Source organism: Epinephelus lanceolatus, chromosome 5 (genome assembly GCF_041903045.1).
Source record: "Epinephelus lanceolatus isolate andai-2023 chromosome 5, ASM4190304v1, whole genome shotgun sequence".
Taxonomy (NCBI): Eukaryota; Metazoa; Chordata; class Actinopteri; order Perciformes; family Serranidae; genus Epinephelus; species Epinephelus lanceolatus.
In genome coordinates this window covers 44,867,859-44,892,157 of record NC_135738.1, presented here as the reverse complement: position 1 = coordinate 44,892,157, position 24,299 = coordinate 44,867,859, and the positions used below count along the sequence as shown (strand labels likewise).

General features: G+C 38.6%; 1 protein-coding gene across 3 annotated transcripts in view; it reads left to right on the top strand.

The window, feature by feature from the left end:
• The window catches only part of ripor1 (RHO family interacting cell polarization regulator 1), a 114,852-nt gene extending 91,278 nt beyond the window's left edge, over positions 1-23,574 (top strand). For 2 of the 3 annotated variants that reach the window (XM_033635029.2, XM_033635028.2), the window contains exons 16-24: positions 2,000-2,136; positions 5,289-5,409; positions 7,981-8,116; positions 11,207-11,368; positions 11,445-11,603; positions 12,484-12,680; positions 13,267-13,350; positions 13,544-13,634; positions 15,835-23,574. In XM_033635029.2, the coding sequence (XP_033490920.1) occupies positions 2,000-2,136; positions 5,289-5,409; positions 7,981-8,116; positions 11,207-11,368; positions 11,445-11,603; positions 12,484-12,680; positions 13,267-13,350; positions 13,544-13,634; positions 15,835-15,932 (1,185 nt within the window). In that variant the 3' untranslated portion in view covers positions 15,933-23,574. Of the gene's footprint in view, positions 1-1,999; positions 2,137-5,288; positions 5,410-7,980; positions 8,117-11,206; positions 11,369-11,444; positions 11,604-12,483; positions 12,681-13,266; positions 13,351-13,543; positions 13,635-15,644; positions 15,802-15,834 lie in introns of those variants that run through there. The other variant, XM_078168270.1, reaches the window with a different exon arrangement.
• The last annotated feature ends 725 nt before the right edge of the window (positions 23,575-24,299 follow it).

Sequence of the window (24,299 nt, the reverse complement as noted above, 5' to 3'; positions counted from 1 at the left end):
TTAGTACCTACGAGGAAAACCTCAGTTTTATCACTGTTACGTTTAAGGAAGTTGTTTGAAAGCGAAGAGTTAATATCCAATAAGCAGTCAGAAAGGAAATTGAGTGGAATAGTGGAAGTAAGCTCGGTGGATACATAGAGCTGAGTGTCATTTGCACATCCACGTGTGCAGGGTGCATCACTTAAATGTTTTATTTTGTAACATATTAGCCAAAATGCAGTTGTAGGAACTACTGAGCATCTGACTGGATAAATAAGACTTGGATTATACTGTATGAGTTGTATGAGACTTTGTAAACGTATGTTTTGATATAGATTTGCTGTTAAACACATTCCCCACTTACCTCAGTTCATGAAGAATGTCGACTGTTTTGGATTCTCCCTTCACCATAGAGGCATGTAGGAAAAACTATATTTTCAAAACTATGAATTCAGGGTATCACACGGTGAGTACTCGATGTAGGTCAGCTGTGGTCCACCACATCCAATCACATGGAGACAATAACATTACACAAAAAGCCAAATCACTTGAATCTTTTTTTTTCTGTGCAAATCAACAGAAACAAAAAATTCAATATGGCACTACACAAAGCAGCCCTTTAAAGAATAGAATAGAAAGAACTTTATTAATCCCTGAAGGGAAATTCATCTGTCCAGCAGCTCATAGTAAAATAGACTTAAAATAAAATACATTAGAATAAATTAAGCACATAAATAGACATTAAATTAAAATAAAATTGTCCAAGTATGATGTAAATAAAAATAGCCAAACCTGTGTGTGAGCATGAATGGAAACGTGTGCTTAGTTTTTGTTGCTGTGGTGATACAGCAGCGATACATACAAGTTTTTCTGTGACAGCTGTTGAAGCACACGTGACCTTGAGCAGCTTGCTGTAATGCTAACTGGTCCCTCTCTCTCACTCTGTCTGCTGTGCCAGTTCACACAGAGTTTTGGGGTTGTTGTATGGATCTGTGTGTTGATAAAATCTGTCAGTGTTCAGCACAAACAGACCTTTTATTTGTTTTCCTGTTGGGCTGGACGTGGTGTAGCTGCGCTGTAGTGTTTTCAGATCGGACTAGTGGGGCTCTTCACAGTCTAATTTAAAGTTTATGGTGAGATTCTTCCTACCTCTACTGTGTGTGCCACGCCTGTGTTCTGGTATAGCAGCCTACTGCATGAGGTCATTGATTTTATTGACATCGAACTGAAAGGCCCATACTGTCCTGGTGTCTGAACTTCTGCAGGAAATAGATATAGAGGAAATGAGTCATGTCATACATGGCTTTTAAAAAACACAAGATCAATCAATTCATAAGTAAGGCTAGTTTAAATGTGATACATGCAAGTGGGTTATTAAGTCATAATTATAGCCTGATTAATATTATCATCTGGTATAGCTTATCACAAATATATCGGTATCAGTAAAATAAACTGCAGTACTGACATGTTAAAGCTATGTTTGAGTTTATTTAGAAACAGTTTCTCCACCCAAGTGAGACGAGGGGAATGACAAGTTGAATTTTGCGCTGTAAAATATCTAGCTCATGGCATACTGGTATCTTGGTCACAGTTCTTTAAAAAAAAACTGATTTAAGGTGGAACCAGATTTGTATGGAAGCCCTAAAAGGCAAGGTGCAAAAAAATGCAGGTAGTGTTGGCTTAAAATTTATCTCCTGTGTTCAGATATTATCTCCTACAGTGCATACCAGATATTATCTCCTATATAGCAGATAAACTGAGGTTCTTGCAGACATTGCCCGCAGACCTTTTTGTTTTCACTTTGCCTTTCAGAGCTTCCATAGGGTTGCATAGTCTGACTCTGTTTTCCTGCTGTGTGAGTGTGTGTTAGTCTGTGGATGCTCAGTATCTGCATACGCATCTGTACTCTTTGTGGGCATCTGAAGACATATATGACCATTGGTCTGTAGTCTGACTATTGATCTATCTGTGTGTGTGTGTGTGTGTGTGTGTGTGTGTGTGTGTATGTGTGTGTGTGTAGGGCGGTAGGCACAGCCGTTCACCCAGTGTGGTCAGCCTCACAGTGGAAACAGCTCTAGGCAGCTTCGACTTCCTCAACACATCTGACTGGGAGGAGGAAGAGGAGGAGAAGGCTGACAAGAGGAGTAGAAATGGCAGGTCAGTGCTGATACATGTACTGCACTGTACCAAATTCTACATACTTCACACTGTTCATAAGATGTGTAGTTCATCAAAACCACTGCGCACTCTTTATCACTTAGTAAATGTTAACATAATTGTCACAATATATTACTTATACTTGAATGAATGACGTAATACATGTTCCTATATCACTTAGCTCCTGCTGTTTAAGAATCTCAGTTTTTAAAGTATCTTGCTGCCATCTAGTGGATCTGTGTTATACCATCACTATAAAGCAGACAAACTGCTCTGCTGATTTAACTGGTATTTAACCCTTTGGGCCCTAGGAGTTTTTGGGGGTATTTTTACTACCTTTACTTTTAAGTTCATACCATAGTCATTATAAAGGCTACATACACAGAGAGAAAATCAGTAGAGAAGAACAGGTGTGAATTTGGACGCACTTTGTGTCGTTCGGGCGCATAGGGTTAAGAGCATGTGAGTAAAGCCTCCTATTCTTTCATAACTTCCTCAAAGTAACATAATAACACTGAAATATGGCTACATTAGGATTTTTTTTTTTGGCTTGACGTCACAAACTGTTTGCCACTTCTTTTTGTTGTTTACAGTAACATATCACAGTTAGTATCAGCAGGTTTGAATGGTAACTGGAGATTCACTTATCCTGTTGTTTTTCTCCCTGTGGAGTTTCTAATACCTAAAGCTTAACGCACAGATCTGATCCCATCGCTCTCTGTGTCTTTATACTTCACTGTGTGAAACTGATTGGGATCATTGTGTGTAATAACAAAGCTGGAACTACACATCTTCATCATTTCTTTCATACTGAATTATTCATACACCATGAGAAGGTTTATAAAGTTGAGGGTAATAACTAGAGATTCTAATCCAGCAAGTATCCACGCTGTAAAGGCCCAGACACACCAAAACAAGGCTGGAGAACTAGCAGCGAAGAGAGCCCCCTGCTGTGTCGCCTCTCAATGCCGCATCTCAGCCAGAAAGTTGCACACATCAAACTGATGGCAAACAACCATATACATTCTGCGCCTGCATGAGAGGACATACCCCTCCATACCAGCAGACGGTGGTTGTCTGTAATCGTCATTCAAAAAGAGAAACCAGAAGATGCTAGTCAGCCGGTTAGCACATTAACAGCACAATCCAGTGTTGAAAGAGCAAAGTATATTTACTGTGTGCTAGTGAACAATGACACAAACCATCAAGAAACATTTCTGCTAAAGAGCTCTTCACTTCAGCTCTTTGTTTACTGTCATCATTTCTGTTTCTCTTCTTGTGCACTGAGCTAAACTGCCAATTAGAGTGATTTCATTCACCGACAGGCTCCACTGTGCCGATGCCTATTCACATGCTGAATCGACACTAAAAAAGGTCAACCAGCACTGACGAGGGCAGTAGATGCTCACCAGTGGCCCAACTTTGACCGACAACTGACCATCGGCTTTGTGTGTCAGGGCCTTAATACTCCTAAAAGCGTTCTCTGTACACTGTCATAAAAAGTAGTCTTGATAGTCTTGATTAAAACCCGACCTGAGGACTGCCCTAGAGGAAAGGTAAAGGGGAACATGAATGTCTGAATGTAATTTCATGGCAATCAATCCAATAGTTGTTGAGATACTGTATTTCACTCAACCTGTGAACCTCCTCATGGCCCATTGAAAAGTCTTCTGGGAACCATGAATATCTATATTATATTTTCATTTCATTTAAATCCATCCAATGGTATTTCCCCAAAGGAAAGGAAACTTCAAAATAAGATCTTCTAAACATAACTGAGCTCGATATAACATCAATATGACATTTTGACCATTTTCTCATTTCATTTCATTTCATTTAACCTTTATTTCAACAGGGAGGTCCATTGAGAGCGAGCTCTCTTTTTCAAAGACGCCCTGCATGCAATACATACTTGTTAAATTCAGCTCCAGAGAAATATCCTTCCTCTCGTGTCATCCAGATTCTGATTTAAGATCCCAAAATGCTCTTTTTCCTCTCTCACTGCAGTAATCTTTATGTGTCGGACACAATCAGCTGTTGAGATAACACTAAGATCCAAAAGAAATCTTGATTGGCTTATTAATGAGGCTGCACAATTTCAAAAAGTTGTCAAAGTGATGCTCTGTATATTTTATCTGTTATCAAGGTTGAGAAGCCTCTGAAAAACAAATCAGAATGTAATAATCTCCAAATAAGAAGCTGATTTATTTCTGATGGGACAAACAAAAGACTGTTGTGTGAGCAGCAAACGTTTTCCTCCATGTCACCATAAAGCAAAGTGGTGGAAAGACAGACTGACCACCAGACAGACTGACACATCGACATTGCTATCCCTAGAGCCATATCACTAGCATGGCTAAAAACAATGAATTAAGGTTTTGGTAGACAGTATAGGTTAGGGATAAACTAACCCTGCATAGCATTCCACACTGTCAGACATATTTTAAAGAAGATTTTACCAAGAAAAGTCATGAGTAAAGGCAAGATCAATATTTACTTTGTATTTACTTATGTTATGTAAGAGCTGAAACTACTGCTCAGAGGACAGAGCTGCAGACTACTCATAGCCAGCTGTCATACTCACAAACAGTCCTTCTTTGTGTGTACAATACTGTTAATCTTTTTGTACTTTTATCAAATAATTTGTACCAACACTGTAACACTATTGCTTATTGATAATGTGTTCTATAGTGCCTGTTATTCCATCTGCCTGTATGCCAAGAGCCTAATTTCCTTCTGAGGGACAAGGGCTGCAGTGGTATCTCAGTTTTACGGTACACCATGAAATTAAAATTAACCTTATTTTAGTCATTTTCAAAAGGGAGAGATTTTACATAAATTTCCATTTAAAATGATTTCAAGTTTCAGTTACAGTAATAAAACATTTGTTCAACCAAAAATAACCCCACTGGTTTCATTCCTTCAAGGGTTATTTTTACTTAACATAATAATTCTGTAATATCGTGATACCGTGAAACCACAATATTTTCTGTTATCATACCATGAAAATGTCATACCACTGCAACCTTATGAGGTGACCTGTATTGAGCCATCAGGCGCTCAATCCAGTTGACCCCTGACACTAACAGTTTTAATGGAAGCCTACCATAAGACTCTGGATGTCATTAAAAATTCCTCCTGTATGTTTGTAGGTCTCTGCAGGACAGAGGCTGGGACAGCCCCTCCTCCCCCCCTTGCCCCCTCACCACAGGCTGCTCCACCTTAGACCACACCCTGGTGGTCCACTTGAAGAACTGCAGCACACAGCTGTTGGTAGGTGACCTGCCACACTATACTCAAGTCACTTTCCACACTCAGATAGAGGTCTCTAGCATCTGTGATGTTGTTACCTTGAATTCCAGCTGTCAAGGTTTCAGCTCAGCAGATAATGCTTTTTCTGTGTTAGACATAAGCAGCACCATTTAGATGAATGGAGGACAAAAGTCATTTTATTTATCATCTACACAATACAACAGTTTGAAGATCTGTTCTGAAGATGATTGCTGAATGATCTGTTGCACTGGTTGTTATGGCTTTGTTTATAAGTATTATATACATGTATATATATATATGTATGTGTGTGTGTGTATATATACAGTACAGGCCAAAAGTTTGGACACACCTTCTCATTCAATGCGTTTTCTTTATTTTCATGACTATTTACATTGTAGATTCTCACTGAAGGCATCAAAACTATGAATGAACACATGTGGACTTATGTACTTAACAAAAAAAGGTGAAATAACTGAAAACATGTTTTATATTCTAGTTTCTTCAAAATAGCCATCCTTTGCTCTGATTACTGCTTTGCGCACTCTTGGCATTCTCTCGATGAGCTTCAAGAGGTAGTCACCTGAAATGGTTTTCCAACAGTCTTGAAGGAGTTCCCAGAGGTGTTTAGCACTTGTTGGCCCCTTTGCCTTCACTCTGCGGTCCAGCTCACCCCAAACCATCTGGATTGGGTTCAGGTCCGGTGACTGTGGAGGCCAGGTCATCTGCCGCAGCACTCCATCACTCTCCTTCTTGGTCAAATAGCCCTTACACAGCCTGGAGGTGTGTTTGGGGTCATTGTCCTGTTGAAAAATAAATGATGGTCCAACTAAACGCAAACCGGATGGGATGGCATGTCGCTGCAGGATGCTGTGGTAGCCATGCTGGTTCAGTGTGCCTTCAATTTTGAATAAATCCCCAACAGTGTCACCAGCAAAACACCCCCACACCATCACACCTCCTCCTCCATGCTTCACAGTGGGAACCAGGCATGTGGAATCCATCCGTTCACCTTTTCTGCGTCTCACAAAGACACGACGGTTGGAACCAAAGATCTCAAATTTGGACTCATCAGACCAAAGCACAGATTTCCACTGGTCTAATGTCCATTCCTTGTGTTTCTTGGCCCAAACAAATCTCTTCTGCTTGTTGCCTCTCCTTAGCAGTGGTTTCCTAGCAGCTATTTGACCATGAAGGCCTGATTCGCGCAGTCTCCTCTTAACAGTTGTTCTAGAGATGGGCCTGCTGCTAGAACTCTGTGTGGCATTCATCTGGTCTCTGATCTGAGCTGCTGTTAACTTGCGATTTCTGAGGCTGGTGACTCGGATGAACTTATCCTCAGAAGCAGAGGTGACTCTTGGTCTTCCTTTCCTGGGTCGGTCCTCATGTGTGCCAGTTTGGTTGTAGCGCTTGATGGTTTTTGCGACTCCACTTGGGGACACATTTAAAGTTTTTGCAATTTTCCGGACTGACTGACCTTCATTTCTTAAAGTAATGATGGCCACTGGTTTTTCTTTAGTTAGCTGATTGGTTCTTGCCATAATATGAATTTTAACAGTTGTCCAATAGGGCTGTCGGCTGTGTATTAACCTGACTTCTGCACAACACAACTGATGGTCCCAACCCCATTGATAAAGCAAGAAATTCCACTAATTAACCCTGATAAGGCACACCTGTGAAGTGGAAACCATTTCAGGTGACTACCTCTTGAAGCTCATGGAGAGAATGCCAAGAGTGTGCAAAGCAGTAATCAGAGCAAAGGGTGGCTATTTTGAAGAAACTAGAATATAAAACATGTTTTCAGTTATTTCACCTTTTTTTGTTAAGTACATAACTCCACATGTGTTCATTCATAGTTTTGATGCCTTCAGTGAGAATCTACAATGTAAATAGTCATGAAAATAAAGAAAACACATTGAATGAGAAGGTGTGTCCAAACTTTTGGCCTGTACTGTATATATATATATATGTGTGTGTATATATATATGTATGTGTATATATCTATCTATCTATCTATCTATATATATCTATATATATAGATATAGATATTGTATAATATACAAGTACATAGTGACTCAGATTATCTGGCTTGATCATTTGAGGCATTGATTACGGGGGTTGGCATTACTTTTTCAAAAGACAGTTACATTTATTTATGACCTGTGGAAATCAATAAATCACTGTGATAAACTCTTTAATAAGTAGCGTTAGCAGTTTAGGTTGCTACAGTGTTCGTGATAGTTAAGTAGTTCTAGTTTCACCACTGCAGTCATTGAAAAGTTGTAACTTTGAATACGAGAAGCAGTAGCAGCTGTAGCAGTTTTATCAGTCATAATTATAGCAATTGGTATAACAATGAATGTTGTTGTACCAAAGGTCAATGTTCTGTGAAAAAACACTATCAGATAAGATTGGTCCGTTCTTTGACAAACACACCATACAATCACAAAATGTGCATCATATCCATCTTATTAGAGGTTTACTACAGAGGACCAAATGAGAGTTTTAATTTGAGAGGTTTACTGTTGTGTCAAGCTGTTGTGTATGTTGATATATATGGCATTATGTCTTCAGTGTCTGGGTATGTTTGGTCCGCTACGGTGTGGAGAGATGTACGCCTTGGACAGACTGCTGAGAGAGGCTCGAGTCCTTGAAGTCATCCGACGCATCGCTAAGGACAACCCAAGACGTCCAAGACAGCCTGCTGAAGGTCAGCCGTAGTATCTATATATCTGTCTGAGCCCTTATTCTCTTTGTATGAAAATTACATACAGAAATGATCATTAAACCGACAACATTATTATCTAAAGTATTAACCCTGTTTATCACTGCTTAGCATGTAAGATCCAATATTGTAGCAGATGAAAACACATTAAACTACAAGGCTGTGCACACAGCTGCAAGGAGAGAGAAACAAAGCCAGAGAGCACTCAGAACATACATCCACCACCATGCCTACCATAATCCTCTAAATGTGTATTATAATAATAATTCACTTTTTTCTAAGTGTATTTACTGTGCATTTTCAGAACACCCATAGTGATTGATAGTCTTAGATTTTAGATACCTGAATTCTCACAAGAGACAGGTTTTATAAAGGGATGTATTGTACATAATTATAAGTGACCCAAACTCTTGACCACTAAGTTACAGCTATTTAAATGTACCATGTTGCTGTTGCACACCTTATAGTCAAGCACTTGTCATCTAAATTTGGTCACAACTGTGCAATCCAAGTGAACATCTTTCCATTTAAAATACATTTAAATAATGCCCATGGTCACCATAAAAGGACATTTAGAAAAGGTTCAAAAGTGAAAGTTTTTTTACCGACTATTTGAAGACGTTGATTGAACGTTCACATTTAGACCACATTTCACCAGGATTAACAATAGTGAGATTTTTTTCATCCTTTACAGTGTGCAAATAATACCCCATCATCATTTTGGAGCCTAACTAAGAAATCACATCCAGATTTCTCAGGTGAAAGTCAGTATTGCAAATCCCAGGGAAATATGGTCTAAATGTAACAGTTCAATCAACGTCTTCAAATAGTCAGTGAAAAACCTTTTCTGAACGTCTTTTCACCATCATTGTTTATATGCCTTTATAACCTCAAAATGCTCACCGTAATATTTTACTGTAAAAGTGGTTCTGCTTTAGGATGACAACAATAGCCCACCAGCAGCACTCAAGTTACATACTTAGTCACACTAACACCATTACAGCAACAACTTAAAAGGACAAAGAAGACCATGTGACACATGCTACAATACATTTGTATTTATTATGCAACAATTTAAATATAACATAAAAAATGTCCCTCTGGTTGGAGGAAGAAGTTTGATATGGCGGAAACCTGTAAATAAAAGTAGTAGTATTAAAAAGAAATATATTTTCACTGAGATAAGGGTGAAGGTCTATTGAGAGTTTGATATTTGAGTGTAACTATAATTTCTGTAATTGCAATATGAAATGCTTGACTAAGGATAAACATATTATATTACATTTTCTATATTGTTTGTATGATGCTGTATGCCAAACCTCTTGGCCCTCTTTTTTCCACATTACTTTGCTGTTACATTATTCACTCCCTCCCCAATCCAATATATGCAGCCCCCCGTCACTTTGTTTCATATTTTTGAGGTGAAACTGCTTAAAAATTCAATTTTACAAGCTACAGCAGCAGTCCATTAAGCCAGACACATTATCAAGCCAACATTACTCACACACACACACACACACACACACACACACACACACACACACGTGCTGTGAAAATAGTCTGGCAGCATGTTTATGTAGATGTTGGTCCACACTGCAGCATGCTACAAGCCAGCATGCAAAAACAAGCAGCCTAGACTGCTTCGTGAGTGACACAGAATATGTGTTCAAGAATCTTATCAATTTATATGTTAAATACATCATCCACAAGCATTACAGGAATACAGTACGAAATAACCAATATGTATGTGTCAGTGACAGAAGAATGAGAATAAATAAAGTCATGCAAATATATTTCTCACCATATCTGGTTAAATTTGGATTACATTTAAATTAGGGTTTTGCACAATATTCAGGTGGAAAGAATGAGTGTGGCCTCTGTGGAGAGATAGAGTCCGTGTTGGAAACCTGAAAGAAAAAAATAAAGCTTCTATGCCTGAAGGTTTCAGTTTGCTTAAACCAAAGCACAGGTCTGTTGGTCAAACAGCTTTTGAAACCTCCTCCCCTGATGTAAGTAATAGTGTTTCTGTCTGTCAAGTCTCAGTCTGCAAAATGTGGCTCATGTTTCTTTGTGTATGGAACTGTGTTGAAAAAGTTCTGATTGGTTCAGCAAAAGCTGAAGAAACTGGCTATGGAACCTTGAGTTGAGATTATTCCTTATTTCCATGCTCAAAAGTAGAGAAAAGACTTGAGGCCCAATTTAAATAATTCAAAACATTGTTTAAACTGCATGGTGCATAATCTGGGCACAAAGTAAGGCATAAGGCTGCTCCTCGTGCATCATTTCATTCATCTCAATGCGCTAGAATCAGGAACACTGTAAAACAAGCCATATGATCTAGCATACACTTGAAATGATCTGCACATGCATGTCTAATTTAAAAACCTCTTGTAATTTGTTCCATTTATTTGGTGCGAAAAAACTACAAGCAAATTTATTGAGCTCAGTACTGATCTGAGGATTTTCAGGGGACAGTTGCACACAGCATCTCTCTATAAATGTTAAGTCAGACAGCAGCTGCTCTGCTCTGATCTCTGCTATGTTCACATTTTACAGAATGTCATCAATATTTTTCTCATAAATGATCACCAACCTGCAACCCATCCATGTGTCCCTGTGTGTGTAACAAGCAGAGTGTACACATGTTGTGAACCTGTTGTGTAGGTGTATCTTACTATTTGAGTAATGTGCCCTTTAAATAGCAGGAAAATACTGCGCCATTCTGACTCTAGCCCAGGTTTTGTTGGTCAGTGGTGCAGTCACTTTCTGCTGCCTCCAAATAACAATACAGCAACGATCCATCTGACCACACATCAGTTTAAGACCTATGCTCTCATGGGTGCACACTGCACAGATGGCTGAAAAGCACATTTGCTGCTTTCACAACGTGGGCACTGGCTGTGAAAGTGACAACTGCGTCAGTCAGAAACTAACAATGACAGTTGCGCTGCAGTAGTCGTAAGATGATAGGACCCTTAAACTTCAATGAGCTTGATCCAAAACTAAAACTCAAACTACACTAACTCTCTCTTCCCTCCCTCTCTCTTTACTCTGTCCTGATTTTCTCTATCACAGTGATACCACAGCTGGGCCTGTGCCGGGGAGCTGTGTCACTCTGGCAGCAGTGTGCGGGGCAGGGCAGTGTGTACAGCGTCTCTGCTGAGAACTTGCTGGTTACATTGTCTACACTCTACTCCAGAATGCTGCCTGAGAGGGCCAGCAACATGGCCAACACAGGTACAACAATGTCTCCATGTGTACAGCTCATATTAGCGTGTGTGCTGTGTTAACACCCATATGTGTGTTTGTCCAGTGTTCTTGTGTCTGGTTGAGCGAGTGCTGGATCAGAGGTTACCACGGCGGGGCAGTAACAGAGAGGGAGTGATGGTGACGCTGTTCCAGCTGTGGAGTTACTTGGATGCCAACGGCATCAGTAATATAGAAACACACATTGCTGAGCTGGCAGAAGAAGGTATTACATACACAAACACACACAAAATCTTGTACTTTTATCTTTGTGAGGACCCTCATTGACATAATGCATTCCCTAGTCCCTTACCCTGACCTTTAGTGTATTTATACCTCTCTGGCTATATGCCATCTCAAGAAGGCCTTGAGGGAATTTCTTTAAATTTGGCACAATTGTCCACTTGGTTCATGGTCAAAGGTTACAACATGTTTTCGGCCATAGTTCAAGAATTCATGCACTAATTATGACAAAATTTTCACACAAATTTCGATATACGATAACATGAGGACTTGATAACATTTTATATCCAAAACGTCAAAGGTCAACCTCACTGTGACATCAGAATGTTCTGTGAAAACATTTTTCTGGCCACTTCTCAACATCATAACTTAAGAACAGAAGAGGAGACGTTTGGTCAGATGTGGAATTGGTGACACTAATCTTGGGTGTCCAAGATCCAAGTGTTGAACCTGCCAATTGTATAGATATTCTGTGCTGCCGGGGGGAAGATGTGTGTGAAATATCCATGTTTTCACAGACATGGATGTAAACTGTAACAGCAACCTGACCGGTCCGCAGAGGCATACAACCGCGATTTGGTCAAAAATGGCTCTTTTAACAGAAAAGGCTGCTGACGTTTGCCTTTGTCCCTTACCCTGATCTGAAACCTTATTGTAACCTGAACCTTGAAACCAAGTCGTAACCCTCTAACAGGCATTTGAAAAAATAAAAACTGGCCAGAATGTCCTCCCTTCCTAAACATGTCCTCACTTTGTTGGTTAAAAATGTGTTTTGTTCTTCACATAGCAAGTACAAGTATAAACACACACAAATATAAATGAATGCAGAAAGCACCTCTGATGCGCTAACCTCCGTCCATCAGTGTGGTTGGTGCAGAGTCTGGCATCATGTGACCAGGATGTGATAGTGCAGACTCTGCGGCGTCCTGCAGAGTGCAGCCTGAGGAGAGAGGGTCTTCACGCTGTGGCCAAATTACTGAAAGACCCACGAGGCAAAGTGTCAGCCTCTGCCAGCTCTGTGCTGAGGAGCCTGGCTGCCCAGCCCAGACAGAGAGAGCAGGTGAGAGGACACTGGACACAGTGTGTGTATGTGTGAACAGTGTGTTTCAAACACTCCTAGTTTCACCAAAGTCTTGCTAAGAATATACCATATTTTAATGTATTTTCTTTTACAAAATTGTCTTCTTAATGACATTCACTCTGACCTCTGTCTATTCTGAGATACTGAGAATGTTACTCCAATTTTAAGGTTTAATATTAAAACTCTATTTATCAGTATCAGTCTTATAACTTTGATTGTATTGTTAATCTTTTTTATGATGATGTATCTCTCTTTAGTACGTTGGTAATAAGATTGATAATGGTGACACCTTTTCTAAATTTCTGAACACATACATATTTTTGCCGTGTCTTTACTGATGGTATTATCAGCCTGCATATACAGCGATACTGATATTCTGTAATAAAATAAAAAAGATAAATTAAGTAGAATAGAGAGAGATTGGGCTGTAATCATAAAGCCTCAGTAAGGCAGAGATATTACATGAACAGCATTGTTAAAAGTAGAGCAGGGCCTCATCATGAGATTATCAGTGCATAATAACATGTACTGCAGAGGTCAGCGCAGTGTCATTTGTCCTCCTCAGGCTTTGGTCAGCTGTTTGGAGCTGCTGGAAGATGAGAACGTGGACACCAGAGTCTGTGGATGCAAGGCCTTAGCTTGTCTCAAGGTACAAACATGTAGACTCTTTGTGTTTTTATCCCAAGCTGTTGAAATACAGTTTTAAGGCAACATCGATCTAATGGCTTAATAACAGTAAATTTAACGTCATAAAATCATGTCTGTTTGCAGCCTTTCTGTACTGTATGATAGAGTATTACCCTATCATACTGACCACTGTATTCCATCCTTTGTCATTCCAGGCCAAAGAAAGTATTGACCAGTTGGTGTATCTTTGTCGGACGGACAAAGATGAAGTCCGAGATGCTGCCAAACAAGCGCTGCTGGTGCTTGGTAATATTCATTATCATATTACTTAGAGTAACTGCTAAACAATAAATAATAAATAAAAATAATATGATCCATATTGAGAAATAATTTGCCTCGAAGCTACACTAGGTAACTTTTATTTTTCTAAAAATTGTTATATTTGCTGAAACTTGTCACTACATCCTGTCAGTAGTACATGAGACAGATGATCTGTGAAAAATCAGGTTGCTCTGGCTCCTTTAAGTGCTCCTAATTGTATTTGAAAGAATCTGTGCCTGAATGAAAACAACCAGTCAGAGCCAGGAGGTGTCTCTCATGCATGTTAGTCTCTATCCGTGTACATGCTGTGCTGACATCAACAGCACTAGGAGGAGCCAGAGGAGCCTGATTTTTTTTATTTATTTTTTAACAGATTATCTCTCTCATGTACTACTGTCAGGATATAGTGACAGTATATGCAAATATGACAAAAAGTTTCTTATATGCCTCCACGCCGATGATAGCCGTGGCCAAGGGTATTATTTTTCCGAGTTGTCCATCCGTCTTTACGTCCATTTGTCCCATTCTCATGAACACCATATCTCAATAACATCTTGAGGGATTTTCTTTAAATTTGGCAACATCCACTTGGACTCAAGATTGAACTGATAACAATTTGATGGTCAAATATCACTGTGACCTTGCATCCATCTTATTCTCATAAACGGGACATCTCAAGAACACCTTTTGGGGGTTTGTGCGGACGTGCAAGAGTCTGGTTAATAATTCCACTAACACAAACGAAATGAGCAGACGACAATGCTGCGAGCAAAACAAAGTGTAGTGTGCGCAAGCGTGAACCACTTGTTTTCATTTGGATGATGTGCTGCTGGATCAAAGACCATAGAGTGCTACACATAGGGCGGAGTTGCCAGGTCAGCTTATAAGCTGCGACTTTGGGCTTGTTTTTTTGTGAAGTCGCTTACAAATATTGGTAGTCGCGGGTTGGGGTTTTTTGGGCTTGTTTCTAAAGTGGAGTTGCTTATTTGGGCTTGCTCTCTAAACAGCGCCTTTCTCTATATCCGTCTAATGTGAAACAGAAATGTATACAAAAGTGTGTGCCAGATAATATAGAACAAATAAACACACACTAATACTGTATGACATTAACATAAAACAATGAATGAACATTACTTATCGCTTATTATTTAAAAAAAACAAAAAAAAAACAGCTCATAGAAAGACTGCATGCTCTTACTTTCACATGCGGAAATGACGTCATCAGCTGGGTGATCACGTGCTATTCGAAAATGGCCAAGTGATACGACTGCATTTTCGTTCGGACCGGCAGAAAGTTTGTTTCAAAACTCTGTGTGTGTAAAAAGCAAATCCACACGCGTAGAACTGAGATCCACAAATATTTTTTCGATTCACAAATAAAAACTGAGTTCACAAATGCCTGTTCGAAAGTTGTAAATGTTAGGAAGATATTCACAAATGCTTTTCATTTATTTGCAAATTAATTTAATGTATTCACAGATATTTTTTGTATTTGTGGAATGTGTTTGTGTATTTGCAGATCCGTTTTATACTTGCAAAATATTTTTGTGAGTTTACAAATCTTTTTTTTTGTATTTGTGGAAGGTGTTTTATATTTACAGATTACACATTTACACACAGATTGTCGATCTGTTCACACACATAATTATGAAACAAATCTATCTCCATACAGTTATCGCTGATATTGGGATGGTGGCCCCCAGTTAACACTGTTACTGTAGCTCTGTCAGCATTATTGCTGTTGTTTAACACTGCTTATGGACTTAGCACCGTTAGCTGCTAGCTCAGCCACCTCCATGTTGAGAATGTCCAGACAACTCATACGCTTTAAATTTAGCATAGAGTCCCTTCAAATGACGTTGGTTGTGTTGATTCAAACTTTGATATGTCTTCATGAACCTGCATATAATGCACTTGCTGTTTCTTAATGTGATAACTTATACATTTCTCTTTTGCATTTTTCATCCATCCATTTTTTATTCCACTTATTTATAGATTTGTGACATAAGACAGTAATTAAGGCAGAAATAAGGAAATCTACATCTTGCTTGTTTTCTGCCATTTGACTTTGTCCAGTGCAAATGTCTGTGGAGAGGATGAATGCATTCATTCATTCATTCATTCATTCATTCATTTGTTTTCATTCCACTTTTTTTTGTGTTCTTCCATTAATTGTGTGGAGCAGGCGAAGAGGGGAAGATGGCCCACAGACATGTGGAGACGTCTCAGGACAGCATACCAAGACTCTTTGCTCCAGGAAGCATGGCCAGCACAGCTTTCTAACACCACACACACACACACACACACACACACAGGTGGGAGCAAAAAACAAAGTCAGCACAGCAACACAATATGAATGTTGTGTTTTGGCAGTGCTTTGACATGATGTCTTGGTGAGAATAGTTTTTTTCTTCTATCCAATGAGACTAGCAACAAATCTAATATATGGTATACAGTATATACACTGTCAGAGGGGCTGCAATAATACTCACAGCAACTTAACACTGGGCAAACACAACAACAAGCTGCAAACACACCAGTTTATGTTTATCAGCCAGTAAAGATGTAATGAAGAATCTTAGCGGACTTGAATGAAAGGATGGATAAAGGGAGGAGTAGAGGGAAGAAATGAGGGAAGATATGGAGAAGTTAAGAGGACTTGTCCTGAGTCATAATCAAGTCAAATCACTGGTCCAACTCCTTACTATCACAGTCAAGTCCTTCCATGGCCCAGACAGAAATACATTATTTTGAAGTGAGTTAGCAAAAGTCTAGAAAGCTATTTAAAGTCACTTTGTTAGATAATTAACATTTTCTTAGCCCAAGTGCCCAAAATGCTGAGTTTCATGTATTTTTTTATAAGTTTTATTACTTCACCTCTCTGTGGGTTTGACTGGTCACACGGTGAACAGTCGGCATAGAGTAAATATTCCATTCCACAGTATAACACTACCCCTAACATTACATAACACTGCTTTTTGCAATGGATACTGCTGTCTCTAGTTTTGGCGAAAATGAGTTTTTAAACAATCCTAGACGGACAGCTCGCTCTGTGAAGTGACATGCCTGCAAACTGAAAAAGATGTTTTCTCATACAAGTCTGCCTTTCCTAAGCCTTTGGCTCTACTTATGCTTGTTGGTTTTCATGTTTGCCAGATGGCTGTTATCTGAACCAAGGCTGCGGTCAACACTACACAAGTCCGAGCCCCAGTGGTTTTGTGACTGAGTCAAGGCCTGGTCCACCCAACAGTGCCCATAAATGTTGCATTTTTTGCTAACAGTGATTTGTGATTACTACTCTTAGAAATCAAATAGTTTTACAAAACAAAATATTCTTGCACAGAGTTACAAGCTATGAAAGGATGATGCCTGTCCACACATATATGCATAAGCCTACATGTTTGAAATGAGGATGCTTGGATGTTACATGGCTAAGTTAAGGTGATATTAAAGAGTTGAGTGTGTCTATGGGCGACTGGCAGCTGACCGACAGCAGAGCTACAGTCTGCTCTGAAGCAACAACAGTCAAAAGAACAAGTACAAGTCAAAAAGTGACAGAGGTAGTAATGCAAAGAATGAAAAAGGAGAGCTTGATAGAAATGGTCAAACACCACCTACTTTCATACTTCCAAACACCTGTCCAATCACTGCACGAGCTGGGTGTGATTGTCAGGTTGTCGGTTACACAAACATACAGAAACTATCGGAAGTAAACACTTTCAGTATTACTTTGATGCTTCAGCAGTCTGCCCTCTGGTACCACAGCAAAGACCACTTCTCATTGAAAATGAAATATAAAAAAATCAAAACAAACATGGAATAAACCTTGAAGATCTTTATTTTTGAGTGCAACGCTGTACTTGAGCCAAACTGCATGTATGTCTCATCAAAGTGCATCAGATTCTTAATTCAGAGGTTGTAGGTCACAGGCCTGTGTTGCCAAGGAGCCACACCCTGGGAAGCAAGGAAATTAGTAAGGTTTTTATTGGACTGTATAAGATGATATGATAGAAAGAGATATGTCACACATGTTCTTTTACATTCTTCCTGGATCTGTCAGTGGAGCTGGCGCCCTTTTTAGCCAATTGTATTATAAAGCCACATGTAATGGGTGAGCAAGTGTTGGTTAGGATGACATGTTGTGGCTGACGCTGGGACAGATACTGGAGATTCATCAGCTCAGTCACATCTGCAACACTGCCACTGCTGGCTTATTAACTGTGAAATGTCTTCGAGTTCAAAAGATAAGAAATGAAAGCTTTTTATTCTCTGTCTCACAGGCCTTTATGTTTCATGCTGTCAGTGTACTGGCAACAGATTGAAAAGAAAGAAAAGCATAGCTCTCACTGGAGTTTTATAGACCGGGTTGAGACTGCACAAAATGTGTTAATCTGCTTCTGCACCAAGAATGGTTTAAGCAATTCAGTGCCATTACTCTTTACAATAATGACATACCTTATTCTTTATGGAAATACATATAATATGACTATATGCCACTGGAATTCAATATTCTGTGATTGTAAATTGTTTTTATCTTAGCAGAGTCTTAATTTGTAAATGTATGCTTTGTTTTATAAGATGCATTTTTACTGTTTACAGTTTAATTTCAGTCATGTAACAAATTTGTTTAATGGATTGATTGACTTTCTGCGGCACTTAACTGTAACACTGACATATCTGCTGTAAATGGGGTGGCATTCTGTTTGGAGTCACTGAAGATTTGCATTACTGTCACACACTGCTGTGGAGGAATTTGTCTTTTGAGAAGGCAAAGACAGATTAATGAGTAAATTGGTCAATCCAGATCTGGGATCAGTTCACCTTAAATTCACATCAACAACAGATGAACCTCAAACTTAAAATTTCTGACTTTTAGGGTGCTTTCACACCTGTTGAGTTGAGTTAGTTTGGTCCACACCAGAGGGAAAAATTATTTATTGTTGCATTTTAGTTTTAGTTCGGTTCCTGTTCACACTGACTTTTTGCAAGTGAACAAAGAGGATATCATGAAGTTCTACCAACTGACAGGTAACTCATTGATTGGACAGGTTTGGCATTTGTCATCCTGCATCATCAGTGCATCATCAGGACCGACGTGGGGAAATCAAATTCTGGTGACTGACAGAAGTTTATGTAGCAGCACTTTAATGCTTTGAAAGTTTTATATTTATGTTCTTTGGTTTCACAAAGAGCTCTTAGAGATGTAAGTGATTGTAAGCATTATTAGGAGGCTATTATTAGACTGCAAATCAATGGCATGTTATGAATAATAACTAACGTAGAGACAGGATGAAAAGAAGGCGTCTTGTACAGTAATGACTCAGGGCTTAATACTGTTGAATCACTGTCACACTCTTTTTAATGGACCTAATGAACAGACAAAGTACACAGAGTCGGATACAATGATGGAAGATTTAACAGCTTTTTAGTCAGGGAAAATACCCTCACTGGTGTGCATATGTGTTACCATGGTTACATGTATGCATCAGCATAAATAGGTTATGGGATATACGTGGCCTTTATCAGGATCAGTTATGAGATCGCGGAGAGATTTCATGATCAGCAGATGGATTTATTATTGGTTTAGCTGTTGATAAAATCACATGAAATCCCATAGTTGGTTTGTTATCTTTCACACCACAAACATACAGCACTGTTGGAAGCAGACCGAGACCCGCTTTTTACAGCGGCCGTGGTTTGGTTGTTTGTTTGTTTGGCCGCACCAGGGTTCGATTGACAGCTTTCACACCAGCCCAAACAAACTGTACTAACTGCGCAGACCGACCTGAGTAGTTGTAACCAAACAGGTTAGGTGTGAAAGCACCCTTAGAAAGAATAAGAATTTACACTTGTCTCTGCTTTGTTAGTATTAGCATTCTAGAACATTTGAATAGGAATAATTAATACAGAACTGGACTGCATGTCAAGTAAACCAATCCCAGACACTGAATCATAAATTGTTAATGGGCCATACCACTGTTTTTGCATGTTTATGCCATTTACTACAAATAACATACTAAAAACTTTACAATGCTGGTGACCATTTTCCAAAGTCAGCCCAGTGCACTCACCAAAGAAAATTTTAATTTAAGACCTTATTTTGTAATTACTGACCACATAATTACAACATCTGTATTTCATTAATTTCACTCAGTATTTCATATTAACAACATGTATATCTTATCATAGGACTTAGTAACTCATAATTACAACAGCTGTTACTATCAGATGACAAACTCATAATTACAAGCTGATTCCCTCATACTTATGAAATAGGATCTCATTATTTTCACATATTTTCTCGCAATTATGAGATACAGATGTGGTAATTGTGAGATATTTAGTAATAGTTCAGGGGTAATGTTGTAATTTGCCTTTGGTGAATGCAGTTCATGTTTGTTCCAAAGCATGGCTTAGTGTCTCCGATTTTTGCATTGTGCTGAATTTTCCTGAAAGAAGCCAATTGTTTTCCATTTCTTTTAATACAGGATCATCACAGCTAGCATGTCTACAACAATGATATAACAACATTTAAACACAGAGCTGATGTTCACTGTGATGGATTATTAAAGTGTCAGTTCTTTGTAAGTGGATATTGCTACTGTACACATTGAATGAAGTACAACTCCATAAGCTTGGGAAGATTTTCAGCATGAGGTCAAGAATGCAGTTAGGTGTAGGTTAAAAAGAAGATGCAAAAACACTGGTATCATTCTTTAAATCGTGGCAATATTTCTAAAGAATTGACTAATAGTCCAGCAGGTTATCCACACTGAATTGGACCATTGTCAGTGAAAATGCCAAAATGTCTGAACCCAGTTGTTGTGACGACGGCTGTTTCTGTTTTTTGTAGTCTTGTCTCAGTAGTTTCATAGTGACACTGCTGACAGTGATGATGCCACACTGCCTTTTTCATTTTCTGAGCACCATTACTGTGGCATCATCTCAGCCTGATGACTGATGATAGTATATGGAAAGTAAATAGATGGGTCCCAGTCTCATACTGTATACTAATACTATGATATAACCATGTTGTAATAATGTTGACAGTGCAATTTTCTAACAATGGAAAAAAAGGAAATTTATACTGACAGGAAATCAGACGTAATTCTTAACCATGCTAGCAACTTGAATGATGGCAGTGTTGGTCAGTTGGTCCACCACTTTGATCCAGACTGAAATATCTCAACAAATAACTGATGGATCCATGAAATTTGGTTCAGACATTCATGACTCACTGAGTTTGAATTGTAACAACTGTTTTTTTTTTCTCTAGTTCCATTATCATGTCAACATTTCTGTTTGTCCTGTTGGTTTTATGACCAGATCCCTGCAGAGCTAAAAACATTCCCATCAGTCTCAGCTGCACTGTGTTAATACTGATGGGCAAATGTTAGCATGCTAACAGGCTAGACTAAGATGGTGAACATGATAAACATTATGCTGAACATCAGCATGTTAGCACTTTCACTGAACATGTTAACATGCTGACAGTAGCATTTAGCTCGAAAAGCCACTGTGCTGAAGTCCAGCCTCACTGAGCTGCTAGCATGGCTGTCAACTCTTCTCTGTTGTCTGAACTGTCAAATCACTGTCCATAATAAAGTCTTCCAGGGGTGATGTTTTTCTGTAGGCCAGTGTGGAAGTTAGCATCACCCTGGTTCCCTTGTCAAAAAAGTCTGAGAATTATAAGATAATAAGCTCTATGACAAACAAACATTTATGATCCTTGCACATTTTGTTCAGCAAGTGAAAAGTGGTGTTCACAAATATTAAAATACTTTTATGATTTTTGAAGCATACATTCAGTCAAGCAAAATGCTAATGTTAGGCTATAAACAAACTACACCACAGTCGCATGACTTAATGTCGCCACCACAACAAGGCTGTAAAGTCATGTTTGGCATGATGACATTCTGTAGTCTCATTTAGTCATTTGTTAGTAACCGCCTTTCTTAAGAGATGTAAACGTCTCTTCAGCTTGTGTTAACCACAGACCTTATTTCAGGCATCTAACCAAAAACCCACTGACTTTCAGACGAGGGAACCGGGAGTGCTAACATGCTAATTCATTTCTGAGTTTCAGGATTAATTCCTGGGGTTCTCTATTGTTTCACTATTTGTGTAACAACGGTGTCCATCGATGCATAAAAATGTGCCAATTTTAGTCTGACTGTTGACGGTTTTAACTGTACCTCACTTTGTGATTGTTTTCCAACATGTGAACATTCCACAAAGTCGTTAGAATTAGTGTACAGTATGCAGATGGGACACAGCTTTTATCTACAGGGAGGAGGGCTCAGGTTTCTAATTTACAATGTGCCAACCCTGTTTATCTCCATAGACTGACTTAGATGTTCTTAGCAACACTGTGTCTTCAGAATCAAATCGGTATTAGCTGTGCTTTTAAAGATGTAAGCATCATTACAGAGGTTTCAGGCCATCGCTTAAAAAATAAATTTGAGTTATGAGGAAAAAGTAACTTCTAAAATTAAATGCAGAATCATGTCAATGTTAGAAATGGGATTAGAATAATCAGAATTTGAGTGAAAAAAAATTATTTAGAAATGATAAAATAATTATTTGTGAACTCATCTTAAAGGTTCAGTATGTCATTTTGGAGAAAGGTAGTTATTTGTTGAGTATCATTCCCAAATTGTCAAATACTGATGCTTTGGGTTGGCAGTTTGGTCCAACTACCAACCCAAGGTCATCTGCATTTGAGACTTGGGAGTGAGACTCAGCGAGCTTACTTTCTCCCACTGCAACACATTCTCATCCCAGCTCGTCGCTTTGTCAGTGAACCTACATGTCTAAATATGACATGCAAGGTACCCCTCTGCATCAGGTTTGGACTATCAGGGACGGCATGTGAATTTATGTCTGTTAAATGCGTTGTGACTTTTCAACTACATTTCCATTTTCACAGGAAATTTACAATTTCTGCTCGTAAGAGGCATAGCCTTTTCAAAATAAACTTACAACAAATGTCAAACACTACGTTTTTAGGTTTATTTTCGGAGGTTTAGCCAACAAACCTCCATGGTTATGTTTAGGCAAAAAAACTCTATGGTTAGGTTTTGGATGTGGACAAAAGGGTGTGGCTTAGTTTAGAAAAAAAATCATGGTAAAAGGTGCCTCTGATGCCGACATCACTGACAAATCAGCGATATTTGACGAGATGGGAGTGAGAACAGGCTGTTTCTTCAGAATGCTTCCTGAACCTTTAATCTCTGAATTTAGTATTCAGGGATTAATCTCAGAACAGATTTTTTTTCCACCAGCCCTAATCCTAATGCACCTTAAATGGATATTTACTGAAGGCAGTGATGACTTACTGATGCACTGTTGTGTCCCTGAGAAGAAATGACATCCAGATAGTTTCAGCTGTTAGAAGTGAGAGGGGATCAGATAACTAGCTAGCCGTTTATTATGTTCAGTTTGGATGTTTAGTTCTTAATACAGCATACAATAGCAATTGACTGCAGTGTCACTGGAATCATTATATAGGATTGATGTCGCGTGTGGGGGGTTGTCACTCACTGTTTGTATTGTTTATGTATATTATGGCTTCCACTGTGTTCAATGTCTTTACCACTATTAGTTTCTAAAAGACTGCAGCGATCTGCATCTATACCTCTGCATCTATAAAGCATCTCACAGTGTTTAAGTGCCTCAAGGTTTGATAGTAACAGAGATGCAATAAGACATAGATGAGATACTTTATTTAAGAATGAAGAGAGTGTGAAGCAGTGGAAAACCACTGCAGCATGCTGTATATGTATATTTTTTCCCTCCATAATCTTGATCAGTTGTGCAGCATTGGAAACAAAATATTTTATTCTTTTTTTTCTTTTCTAAAATATATTTCCAGGAATTCTGGTGTCAAATATATACAAACTATTAAAAATGTGTTTAAAGATGATCTCATGTGCCATTGTGTTGTTTATTAATTATTCAGTGAGTGACTCACGCACATACAACATAAAAATTCTGGCTCTGACTGAGACCCGTCACAATAAAAGAAACATAATCAAATCTGAACTTAAAATTGTGATATTTCATTAAAATCACTTTAATATACATTTATCATATAAAATGGCCAAAAAAGAACTGTTTGCACAAACTAACCAGCATGCATGATGAGTGAAAAACCAAGGGTTTTTTCAACTCCAGGATTTCATCAAAGGGTGAGTTTTAAAAATCTAACAACTTATTTATGGAGGGAGAGTCAAACATTTTCTGGAAGTCACTCAGGGAAGCTCAAGGAAATATTTCTGTAGCTGCAGCAAGGTCCAAAAAAGCTAGCTAGAAAACCACAAAAACGTCCACAGGCTGAAATCAATGCAAAAATAGTCTATTTATTTTATTTATTGATTGATTTATTTGTGCACAGAAAAAAGTGCTCAAAGTACAGAAATGGTATAGAGTGAAAAACAGCAGCAAACGTTTTAGTCCCTAAGTATCATCAGTGCTGTTAAACAGATTCAACCATATTATTTAAAATAATGAATTCGATTTATTTTATTTGAAATTAACATAATTTCTTATAATGTTTTTACTTGTCATGCTTACTTTCATCATAGAATTTGACATCTCAAGTTACCTTCTCTAAATACAGTACAGGCCAAAAGTTTGGACACACCTTCT